General features: G+C 43.3%; 1 protein-coding gene across 3 annotated transcripts in view; it reads right to left on the reverse strand.

The window, feature by feature from the left end:
• The window catches only part of SHLD1 (shieldin complex subunit 1), a 70,074-nt gene extending 58,444 nt beyond the window's left edge, over positions 1-11,630 (reverse strand). For all 3 annotated transcript variants that reach the window (XM_070419946.1, XM_070419945.1, XM_070419944.1), the window contains exon 1: positions 11,453-11,630. In XM_070419946.1, coding sequence (XP_070276047.1) covers positions 11,453-11,630 — 178 coding nt within the window. The remainder of the gene's footprint in view (positions 1-11,452) is intronic.
• Between the last annotated feature and the right edge of the window lie 1,163 nt (positions 11,631-12,793).

The following is a 12,793-nucleotide window of genomic DNA, read 5'->3' on the forward strand; positions in this document are numbered from 1 at the left end:
ACACTTAATGGCTTATCCGTCACTACTGGAGCCACACAATTAGGACACATTGCTGCCTTCCAACAGTAGCAAGCACAGAGTTCAAAATCCCATTTGGGACCTGAAAATTAAGTCTAGGTGGCCGAATCCACGTAACTCAATCCGGAAAGGGGAAACAAATGCAGAGATGCACTGTCCTACAAAATACTCAGACTTTCCAAAAAACAAGACAGAACAAAAACCCATCAACCTGATCCATGACAGGGAGTACCAGGCTCTGCTGTATGATTTCTCAGAGATGTGGGTCCTCACCCTCCCTTCCCTTCCTCAGGATCTCAGGTCCAGGTTAGAAGGTGCTGGGTCATGAGCCACTAGGTTGGATATCTTTTAATGTGCCTATAAAAATGTATTTTAATTCAATGTAAAAGAAACTTTAATATGAAATTTGTCTGTTTTATGAGGTTTTATTTTCATTTTATTTCACTTTTAAACTTATCCATATTTTAGAAGTCAGTAAAACCCGAGGAGAAAAAGTTAATCTTTGTACCTAAAACTAGCATTGCTCTTTTCATTAAAGAAGGGAATCAGTCCATTACAATGAGAAAGTATTCTTTCAAAGGGCTTGCCTGCCATGTGCATTCACAAATTTATTTTGTATCTTCAAAGAATCACTTAAAAATATTATTAAAATGAATAATTTTCTACCTGTTTTATTTCACTCTTTTCTTTCCTCTGAGTCATTTTCTCCTCCCTATCTTAAAATTTATTTCTAGTGCTAAAAAATATAAGGAGATTTAAATGTAATTATGATTTAAGATATAACAGGATATTTTATATATTGGTAAGTATTTTTGTTGTACTTTTATTATCCAAGTTTTTATGTACTATAGGTATTACTTCTTGTTTACCACATTGTATTTTGGCACCTTTATTTTAAAAGTTTCTTATTGTAAATACTTGGATTTTGAATGCTCATATAAATATATTTTTATTGAACTATTTCTTTTTTCTTCTTCTTCTAAAAAAAACAAATGTCTTTAACATTATTTCCCTATCTAAAATATATCCTGCCACCTATTCAAAATGACAACAACACATCCAGAATTGTACAAATTCTATTTTGAGATTCTGGATTTAAGAGCTTATTATTTCATATGAAAATAAAATTTTCTAGAATTACAAATAGATACCATATGATCATTAAAAAAAAATAAGGCATATTCACTCTACTTTTAAGTATCAAATTTCTTGGGTGAAATGCCTAAATACACAGGTTATAAAATGGCCTTTGAAGATTGGGATGTTGACAGATTCCCTAAGAAGAATAAAGAGGCATTAAAATCCTATTTACTTTAGACTATAGCTGTCTATCAGCAAGAGCCTTTAATCATCAAAGACTTAATTGGGTTTAACATTCAACTTGCTGTGCACATGCAACCAATTTCTCCAACAACTGACCTTAGAAGTTCAGGTTGGAGGAAAGGCCTGAGATTTTCCACCTCGTATTGTAATGTTGGAGCACAACTTCAGAGAAACCCTTTGTCCTGTGTTAGTATGTAATCTTGGGTGCTTTCCAGGACAAAGGTTTCAGAAGGCCCCGATGAGATACGCCATGTGAGCCACCCGGAGTTTGTCAAGCTGTCGTAATGCACACAGGACTGCCCTCCAGGAAACCTTTGTGACCTGGCTTTTGAGAGGTTCATCCAAGACCATTTGCCATTTCACATGAGGCTTCCATTCTGTTTACTCTATGCTTTCCTTCTGCCCGGTAACAAAGAGGAAGGAGAGAAGTGTTGTAGAGGCAGGAGTTCAAGTACATCAACAGCGACGTACTCAGGACTAATTGATGGGTTCGATTCAGCAGTCTCTGGAGTGGACTGGAGTAGACGAGGGAGAAAGGGGCGCATTCCAAGTTGGAGAACAATGCCGCTCAGCTGTGGCATTGAGGTCTGAGTCAGCATAAAAACAGGCCCAACAGGAGTGGCAGGCCTGTGTTAATGAGTAGTTAGACAACAGCAGGGTCCTCTGCTCAGCTGGCGTGCACCTGTACAGCCCTGCCACTTGTTAAAATATTGCAGTGCTGCCGAACTGCTTGTTAAATATTTTGAACAAACACCCTTGACACCAGATAACAGAGTCCTGACAAGGAGGCGCAGGAGCTTTGACTGGAGTTGGCAGGAAAGTGGAGGTAGATGATGAAATCTCAAAGGCACTGAGGGGAAAGGGATGGAAACGGAGTTTCAGGAAGACCTTGGGGTGTGGGGCGTTTGCCTTATCTCAGCAGGATGGACAGAGGGAGGGAGTTTCGTAATCCTGTGCCTGGCTTAGGTGACAGGCTGTTTACTGCATCAGCACGTCATGAGAAGTGGCTTGTTGGTCATTTAAGGACAGCTGAGCTCTATTTACTTAAACAAATATAACCCGGCCTCGCCTACCTTTGGGGACTGAGGCTGAAATGACAAATGACTAAGGCTTCTGAGCTTTTTCTGACTAATACTTCCAGGTTCTTATCAACCCACTAGTTTCTTAGAAAGTGCTATTAAGTCTCGTGTCCCTTGCCATTAATGTCCTCCTCCAGGGCATGAACAGTAATGTGGCAGTGAGCATACAGATAAGGGCAGAAAAGTGTCCATTAGGTGTGGCTTCTGGTGAAGGTCACTGGCATCTGAGCAAGAGAAGGCTTAGTTTAGTGCAGTGGTTCTCAACCTGTGGGTCATGACCCCTTTGGGGGTCGAGCGACCCTTTCACAGGGGTCGCCTAAGACCATCAGAAAACACGTATATAATTACATATTTTTTTGTGATTAATCACTATGCTTTAATTATGTTCAATTTGTAACAATGAAATTGGGGGTCACCACAACATGAAGAACTGTATTAAAGGGTCACGGCATTAGGAAGGTTGAGAACCACTGGTCTAGTGGGTACTGGGGATGGAGGTCACGTGCCCAGGAATGAGGAACAATCATAAGATGAAATAGAATGAAGAAGTGTAGGCAACTCCTTCAAAAAGACTGCCTGGCCCTGCCGGCATGGCTCAGCAGTTGAACGTCGACCTATGAACCAGAAGGTCATGATTGGATTCTGGTCAGGACACATGCCCAGGTTTCAGGATCAATCCCCAGTGTGGGGTGTGCGGGAGGCAACCAATCAACGATTCTCTCTCATCATTGATGTTTCTGTCTCTCTCTCCCTTTCCCTTCCCCTCTGAAATCAATATATTAAAAAAAAAAAAAAAATCCTGCCTGGAGTCTTTAGGGTTTTCTATGTACAATATCATGTCATCTGTAAATAATGACAGTTTTACTTCCTCCTTTCCAACTTGTATGCCTTTTATTTTTTCTTCTTGTCTGATCTCTGTGGCTAGGACTTCCAGTACTATAGTGAATAAGAGTGGTGGAAGTGCACATCCCTGTCTTATTGCTGTTCTTAGGGGGAATGCTTTTAGTTTTGCCCATTGAGTATGATGTTGGCTGTAGGTTTGTCATACATGGCCTTTATTATGTACTAGGGGCCCAGTGCACGAATTCATGCACCTTGGAAGGAACTGTGGGTGGCAAGGCTGTGGTGAGCACAGCAGTGGGTCTTGGCCCATCCTCCGTGCCCTCGCCTGGCCCCTCCTGCCATGGTCCCCTGTCTGCCAGCAGCCCTGCTCCTGCCACCATGCTCCCACGCACTGATGGTACCAGCCCTGCTCACACCTGCTGATGGCGCGGAGAGATTGGCGCCAGCGCCAGCAGCGGGTGCGAGTAGGGCCAGTGCCATCAGCGGGTGCGAGCGGCAGCTGCTGCCCCAATTGCCCTCTAGGAGCAGGGGAAGGTGGAGAAGTCCTCAGGGGCGATGGCGCTGAGCAATTGGGACCAGCACCAGGCGCCGGCAGTGGGTGCGAGTGTCGGCTTTGTCACCAGCAGCAGGTGCGAGCGGGGCCATCACCAGCAGTGGGTCCGAGAGGTGGTTGCTGGCCTCAATCGCCCCTCAGAAGCAGGGGGAGGTGGAGAAGCCATGAGGGGCAATCAGGGCTGGCTCCAGCGCCAGCAGTGGGTACTAGTGGGGCCGGAGTCGGCAGCAGGTGCAGCGCATGGGAGCAAAGAATTTTCAGTAACCACCAGAGGCTCGCCCCGATGACAGCAACCAGCGCCCTGCCTTGGTCTGGCGTCCCCGCTCCCCTGCTCTACCCCTGCGCTCCCGCTGTGGCCGATGCCCGCCATGTTCCACGCTCTGCGCCTGCTGCCAACGCCTGCCATGGTCCATGCGTGCCCCCTGGTGGTCAGCGCACATCATAGCAACCGGTTGTTCGGTTGTTCAATTGTTCCGCCATTCAGTCTATTTGCATATTAGGGTTTTATATATATAGATGATCCCTCTATTCCCACTTTGCTGAGAGTTTTTATAAAAAATGGTTGTTGGGCCCTAGTTGGTTTGGCTCAGTGGATAGAGCTTGGACCATGGACCAAAGGGTCCCGGGTTTGATTCCAGTCAAGGACATGTACCTTGGTTGCAGGCTCTTCCCTGGCCCAGGCCCTGGTTAGGGTTCATGCAGAAGGCAACCAATCGATGTGTTTCTCTCACATTGATATTTCTTTCTGTCTTTTCCTATCTCTTCCACTCTCTCTGAAAATCAATGGAAAAATACCCTTGGGTGAGGATTTTAAAAATAAAATAAAAAATAAATAAAATCCTATATAATAAAAGCATAATAGGCAAATTGACCGAACGGCGGAATGACTGGTCACTATGATGCACACTCACCACCAGGGGGCAGACACTCAATGCAGGAGCTGCCCCTTGGTGGTCAGTGCGCTCCCAGAAGGGGAGCACTGCTCAGCTAGAAGCCAGGCTCACAGCTGGTGAGCACAGCGGCAGTGGTGGGAGCCTCTCCCGCCTCCGCTGCAGGCAGGCAGAAAGGAGCAAGGGGGTCCAGACTGTGAGAGCCCCAAGGGGTCCTGGACTGCGAGAGGGCACAGGCTGAGCTGAAGGAATTCCCCCTCCCCCCGCCCCACTGCACAAATCTCATGCACCAGGCCTCTAGAAATGAAATGAAATAAATAAAGTAAAGTAAATAAAATTAAATAAATAAATAAAATTAAATAAATAAATAAAATAATAAAATATAAAATAAAATAATTAAATAATAAAATAAAATAAAATAATAAATTAAATTAAAAATGGGTGTTGGGCCTGGCCGATGTTACTCAGCAGTTGAGCACCAACCCATGAACCAGGAGGTCACAGTTTGATTCCCAGTCAGGGCACATGCCTGGGTTTGGGGCTCAATCCTCAGTAGGGGGTATGCAGGAGGCAGCCAATCAATGATTATCTCTCTCCTTCTCCATTCCTCTCCGTAACACAAATAAAAACATATTTTTTTAAAAATGGGTGCTGGGCCCTAGCTGGTTTTGCTCAGTGGATAGAGTGTTGGCTTGTGGGCTGAAGGGTCTCAGGTTCAATTTGGTCAAGGGCACATGCCTAGGTTGTGGACTCGATTCCCAGTAGTGGGTGTGCAGGAGGCAACCGATCAATGATTCTCTCTCATCATTGATGTTTCTCTCTCTCTCCCTCTCCCTTCTTCTATGAAATCAATAAAAAAATATTTTTTTTAAAAAAATGGGTGTTGGATTTTGTCGAATGCTTTTTTGGTGTCTATTGATATGATCATGTGGTTTTTGTCTTTCAATTTGTTTATGTGATGTATCACATTTATTGATTTACGAATATTGTACTAACCTTGCATCCCTGGAAAAAATATCCATTTGATCATGGTGTATGATCTTTTTAATATATTGTTGGATCCCATTTGCTAATATTTTGTTGAGGATTTTAGCATCTAAAACAAATGGGACTACATCAACCTCAAAAGCTATGCATAGCAAAACAAACCAGCATCAAGTTGAAAAGGGAACCAACTGCATGGGAGAACATTTTTGCCAACAGTACATCTTATAAAGGGTTAATCTCCAAAATATATAAAGTACTCATACAACTCAACAAAGGAAAGACAAACAACCCAATTGAAAAAATGGGCAGAGGACCTAAATAGATACTTCTCCAAAGAGGACATACAAAAGGCCAAGAGACATATGAAAAAATGCTCAATGTCACTAATTATCAGAGAAATGCAAATTAAAATGACAATGAGGTACCACCTCACACCTGCCAGAATGGCTACGATCAATAAATCAACAAACAGCAAGTGCTGGCGAGGATGTGGAGAAAAAGGAATCCTAGTACACTGCTGGAGGGAATGCAGAGTGGTACAACCATTATGGAAAACAGTGTGGAGTTTCCTCAAAAAATTAAAAATGGAACTGCCATTTGACCCAATGATCCCACTATTAGAAATATATCCTAAGAAGTCTTTCTGAAACACCAATCAGAAGAATATATGCACCTCTATGTTCATAGCAGTGCTATTTACAATAGCTAAGATATGGAAACAGCCCAAGTGCCCAACAGTAGATGAATGGATTATAAAACTGTGGTTCATTTACACAATGGAATGCAGCTGTAAAAAAGAAGGATCTCTTACCCTTTGAGACAGCATGGAGGATCCCGGAAAGTATTATGCTAAGCAAATAAGCCAGTCAGAGATCTCAACTTATATGTGGAATATAATGAACAGAATAAACTGATGAACAAAACAGATCCAGAGAAATTGAAACATGCAGCAGTTACAATAGACTGACGCATTTCAGAGGGGTGCGGGACAGGAGAGATTCACCAAAGAACTTACAAGCATATATGTACAGCCCATGGACAATCAATAGTGTGGGGAAGGCCTGGGGAGGGGGTGCGAGCAGGGTGGAGGGGGTCAACAAGTGAAAAAAAGGAGGCAGCTGTAATACTTTCAACAATAAAGATTAAAAAATATTAATAATAAAGTTAAACTAAATTTTTTTTTAAAAGCCTGGGAAGAGCAGAAGAGTAATAGGCCCATAGCCAGAGGCAACTGCAAGGTGAAATGGGGAATCTATAATAATAAAAGCATAATAAACTAATTAGACCAGACACCCTTCTGGACATTCTTCCTTCCTGACAAAGCTGCAGTGGCTGGGGGCCGAGGTAGAGGCAGCAGAATCCCCTGGCAGGGGCTGCAGCGGCGGGCGGAGGCCGGGGCCAAGGCTCTTGCACAAATTTTGTACATCAGTTCTGTAGTCTATAATAATAAAAGCGTAATATGCTAATTAGACAAGATGACCTTCCAGACGAAGCCGGGACTGCGAGGGTAGCCCAGGTCCCAGATGCCAGAGGGAAGCTGGTGCCGGCAGCCAGGGGAAGGAAGGCTTACTCTTGCACGAATATCGTGCATTGGGCCTCTAGTCCTTTATAAAAGTTAGGTTTAAGCCTGGGCCCATGGCCTTATAACCTGGCTTTTGCAGGGGTCCCTGCTCCACCATCATATATATGGGCTGCTGGATGGCACTAGATCTGTGGTGAAGATTAAAGCTGGGGAAGCATATGAGGAAGGAGCGTCAGCATGAGCTGGCTCTTAGACACAGGAGGCAGGGGTGGGCCTCCCTGAAGGGTGAGACTATAGGGTAGAGGAACAAATTTGGTGTGGCAGAGGCCTAGCCCTGTTGCAAGTAGGGGTTTAGGGGTGGGGATGGTAGGAGGTGAGATCAGAGAGGCCCAGGGCCCAAAGGGCATGGTAAGGACTTTGGCTCTTGCTCTGAGAAGCCATGATGAGAAGCCATGGGGAGTTTTGTACCAAGGACAAGCATGATCTGATTTAAAAGGATCCTTCCGGTTGCTGTGTTGAGAAGGGATGGTAGGAAGGTAAGGGTGGGTGTGGAAAAATCCAGTTAGGACACTGTGACAGTAATCCAGAAGACAGATGATAGTGGCTGGGACCAGGGTGGTAGCAATGGAGATGGCAAAAACTGTTCAGATTCTAGATTTAATCTGAAGGTAGGGTTGACAGGATTTGCCAATGAGCTGGATGTGAGGTTCAAGAGAAAGAGGAATTGAGGATGACTCCTAGATTTTTGTCTAAGTAAACAGAAGGATAGAAGTGCTTTCTTGAGATGAGAAAGCCTCAAATAACAGGTGTGTGTATGTGTATATGAGAGGGAAGGAACTAAGGAAGGTGTAGACGAAGCATGTCAGACTCAAAGGCTAACATGGGCCAAATAAACAAGCTTTAAGTTTATGTGGGCCGCAAAAAAACAAAAGCTTCAATTTTCATAGAAATGTAGATTTATCTCGATAGAGACATGCTAAATACAAAAGGCTGAAAAAATGAGTAATCGTTAACATAAAATAACAGATAATTTTAATAAAAATTAGTATTTTTTCTTGAACATCAACTTACCAGACACTGAATAACTGCACAAATAAGCATAATGCAAATAAACCTATTTTTCTTGTTCTCCGAAAGCAAAATATTTCCTGTTGTGCACATCAAACAGGTCAGTACAAGACTAGTGACGTGGCAATCGGCTGCTAAAATATTCACTGCTAGTATTGGTGGAGAGAAATGGTGCATTGTGTGTAAGGCACATAAGGGAAATGAATGCAACACAATTATAGTATTCAGTCATTAGCGAACATTGTAGTTCGTTATTAATAATTATGTATAACAGGATATTGTAAAAATTAAGTTACGAAATTTGTATTAAAATGTTTCTTACATACCATTATATTGGCTGGGCCACAAAAATATTCATTGTGGGCTGTATGCAGGCCTTGGGTCACACGTTTGACATGCTTGGCATAGACGTATTGGGAATTTGGTTTAGGATGTGTCAAATTTAAGCAATCAGAGTAATTAAAAATTAGTTTTTAAAAAAGATCTCTAATGGAAATCTAGGTGATGATGTCAAATATACAGATAGTCTAAGGGTCAAGCTAGAGATCCAAGCTAGAAAGAAAAATTTGAGATTGATCAGGGTACTGAGGGCGTTTAAGACCCCCAAACTGGGTAAGATCATTCAGGAAGTGAGTGATAATAGAGAAGAAATCTGATGACTCAGTCCTGGGGCTCTCCAACATTAAAAGGCTGGAGAGCAAAGCAGACTGAGAACAAATTGAAAGTAAAGTAAGGAAAGAACCATAACAGGCTGCTTCCCAGAAAACCCATTGAGGAAAGAATTCAAGAAGGAAAAGGTCAACTGCCTAAATGCTGCTGATAGAGCAAGAAGGATGAGGTTTGAGGAGTGTCCATTGGACTTAACAATGTGGAGGTCATCAATGACCTTGACAAGAGTGACAGAAGGAACTGGAGAAAGCAGTTTTTCTTTTTCTTTCTTTTTTTAAAAAATATATTTTATTAATTTTTTACAGAGAGGAAGGGAGAAGGATAGACAGTCAGAAACATTGATGAGAGAGAAACATCGATCAGCTGCCTCCTGCACACCCCCAACTGGGGATGTGCCCGCAACCAAGGTACATGCCCTTGACCAGAATCGAACCTGGGACCCTTCAGTCCGCAGGCCGACGCTCTATCCACTAAGCCAAACCGGTTAGGGCGAAAGCAGTTTTTCTGTAGTAAAGAAGAGAGAAACAAGTCTATAACTAGAGGAAAATTTTAGATCTAGGGTGGATGGTTTGTTGTTGTTGTTGTTGTTGTTTTAAGTATATTTTTATTTCAGAGAGGAAGGGAGAGGGAGAGATGGAAACATCAATGATGAGAGAGCTAGGGTGGATGTTTTTTAAAGATGGGAAATATGATAGCGTGTTTTCATGAGAATGACCAGTAGAGGGATCGGATGACACAGAAGACTGCCAGAGCAACGACCTTGAGTAAGCAAGAGAAGCCAGGATCTAGTGCAGAAGTGAAGGATAGAACAGGATAGGTCTGCCACAGATACAGGAGGAAAGGAAGCTGGTGGATGTGCAGTGTGTGTGGTCATTCTCTTCTGATTGTTTCTGTTTTTTCGATAAAACAAAAATCAGCCCTAGGTGGTTTGGCTCAGTGAATGGAGCATCGGCCTGCGGACTGAAGGGTCCCGGTTTGACTCCGATCAAGGGCACGTGCCCAGGTTGTGGCTTGATCCCCAGTAGGGGGCATGCAGGAGGCAGGCAATTGGTGATTCTCTCTCATCATTGATGTTTCTATCTCTCCCTCTCCCTTCCTCTCTGAAATCAATAAAAATAAATAAATAAATATTTATTATTATTAATAAAAAGATATTTAAAAAAAAATCAGCTCGCCAGATCATCAGCTAATCAGGTGTCAGAAAGGCTGAAGGAGGAGGTCACAGAGGTTTGCAAAGAGAAGAGAAGATATAAAACAGTCATCTAGGAGGTGGGAGAATGAACTTTAGGAAAACAGTGTGTGATGGATCGGCAGCACGAAGGGTCCCCTGGAGGTGGGTGCCATAAAGGTAAAGGGAGCCTGGTCAGTGTGGTAGTGGGTTGAGTGGCCCAGATGCTGTGAGGTTATGAAGAGTAGGATTTCCAAGAGTCCACCATGTGCCAGTACCACGTGCCTCACACATATTCGTTCTCATGATGTCGCTCCACAACAAGGAAGGTGTTATTATCTCCAGTTTACAAATGAGGAAACCAAAACAGAGGCCAAGTGACTTGCCCAAGGTTAAACCACAGGAAGAAGCAAAACCCAAATTCAAGCCAGACCGTCGGACCCAGCACTACGCCACTGATTCCTGCAAAATGTTTGTCTCAGCACTTGAGTGCGCCTTCCCATGTTTAGACCTCTCTCAGGACTTCTAAAAGAACCTTTCTTTCTTTCTTTTTTTTTGCATGAAATGTCTAGATTATTAACAAATACTCCAATATAAATCTTTCAACATGCTTCTCTCTTTTAGAGCTGTCAACCAAATTGGAAATGATAACAGTTGCTTTCCTATGATTTATTCATCCAAAAGTCAATAAAAACTAAAAACAGAGCCCACACTGAATTCTCTGGAGGAACAGAGCCAGGCTCTGAATGCAGGTCTGTGGACCTGCAGGTCTGAACTGGGCAATGAGTGGGGGGAAGACGTGAGCTTTACAACCAGGGATGGTCACTACGTCAAGGAATTATCATTAAGCTTAAATAACAGACTTTTGGGTAAACTGAGTCAGAGAAGCTTATAGAAAAGTTGTTACCTAAATTCAGGGTATCCTTCATATGAGGAATATTAAAGCCCTTATTGCTATTGTCTATAACACATAACTGGCCCACACTGCTATTTTCTGAAGTTTTAAGAGAACAAAACCGAAAAACAATCCCACTCTCCCTGTTGAACCAAGTGTTTCCCTGCCTCTGATGCATTTGGATGGAGATCAGAAAGGGACTCAGACAAAACAAAACAAAACAGCTTCCAGGAAACAGCTTTTGGTGGTGGTTACACCAGGGAGGCTGTCCTTTGAAGTGTCTCCCTGGTTTTGTTGAGACGTTTTTCTACCTGAGCCATTGAATCCTTTCACAGAGAGAGAGAAACAAACTACTGCATCCCTGTATATGTTAGGGTTTTTTGGTTTTTTGTTGTTGTCTTTTTTAGTGTTAGTTTGTTTTAAACTCTGCTCCTTACCTGGATCCACCTCAGAAGAGGAAAGAACGGAAAGGCCTTCTGCAGAACTAGCAGCCTCGCTGTGGGCCTCCTGGCAGGGTTCCCGCAGCACGTAATCTCTTATGTCACAAGCAGACGGCAGCTCCAGAGAGTTGCTCTCCTCTGACTGGCTGTCTGGAGTGGCTTGCGGAGTTGCCATAGTCCTGCCACGGGAAAAATAAAACAATCATCACAAAAGGCATTGCAAAGAGAAGCCTCCATTCAGACAGTCACAACTTGAAGGACTGAAGTCCCAGAATCGTAAAGGCCAAAGCACAGTAGAACCGGGATAATCTGTCTTTACTTCCTTGTCTGTCCTTTAGACCCAGTATTTGTTTACCGTATTTTCTTCCTCATGAGAAACAAATGTTCTCATCATGAAAGAAACCACGAACAAGTCCAGCTGGAAAATAGCCCATGTGCCTGATGAGGATGAAATCATTCAAGGACTACAAGAATATTTAATGAGAAGGGAAATTGTTCATGAGCTATTCCATAAAAATGGATTTTAAAACAATAGGATTTGATCCAGATTCTGTAAAATAAAATGTCATGTGTGAGATGCATGCACGTGAAATATATAGACCTCTAGCTAGAAAAACCAAACCCTGAAGAGTGTATCCCAAATCAATTTTACTGGTAACTAATCCAGTGGTTTAATTTCCGGGTAGTGAGATTATAGGCGATTTGCATTTTCCTCTGTGGCCTACTCAAACATGCATTTAGCCAATTATTTGACATGCCAGGTCAGGTGCCAGGCTCTGAGGATGTAAAGATGAACGTGATAGGCTTTTCCTTCAAGTTGCTCAGTTTGGGGGGATCCAAACACAGAAACATACCATGTCAACACAATGACAAAACAGAGTGGAGCCTGGAAAGGGGTAGGAGGCAATCCCCGTGCATAAGGCAGGCCAGGCCATGGCCAGGGGACAGTGTGAACACCAGAAGAGCCAGCTTGGGCAACCACAGTGGCATGGGGTGTCAGGAGTTTAAAGTGAGAGTCAAGGAACAGTCATGCCCTGTGTAACTGGAGAGACAAACCCTGTGGTCTTAGTTGGCACCCTCTCCTCTTCCTGTGCCAAGTCTGGGGAGGACAACAAGGCTGGCTGCTGTCAGCAACTTGGATACACAAAAATCTTTTTTTAATATGTCTTTATTAATTTTTAAAATGTATTGTATTAATTTCAGAGTGAAAGGGAGAGGAAGAGAGAAATAGAAACATCAATGATGAGAATCATCGGTCGGCTGCCTTCCGCATACCCCCTGCTGTTCGTGCAAGAGGAGATCAAGCCCACAACCTGGACATGTGCCCTGACTGGGAAT

Source organism: Myotis yumanensis, unplaced genomic scaffold, assembly GCF_028538775.1.
Source record: "Myotis yumanensis isolate MYYU_CA2020_CCGP unplaced genomic scaffold, mMyoYum1.0.hap1 SCAF_7, whole genome shotgun sequence".
Taxonomy (NCBI): Eukaryota; Metazoa; Chordata; class Mammalia; order Chiroptera; family Vespertilionidae; genus Myotis; species Myotis yumanensis.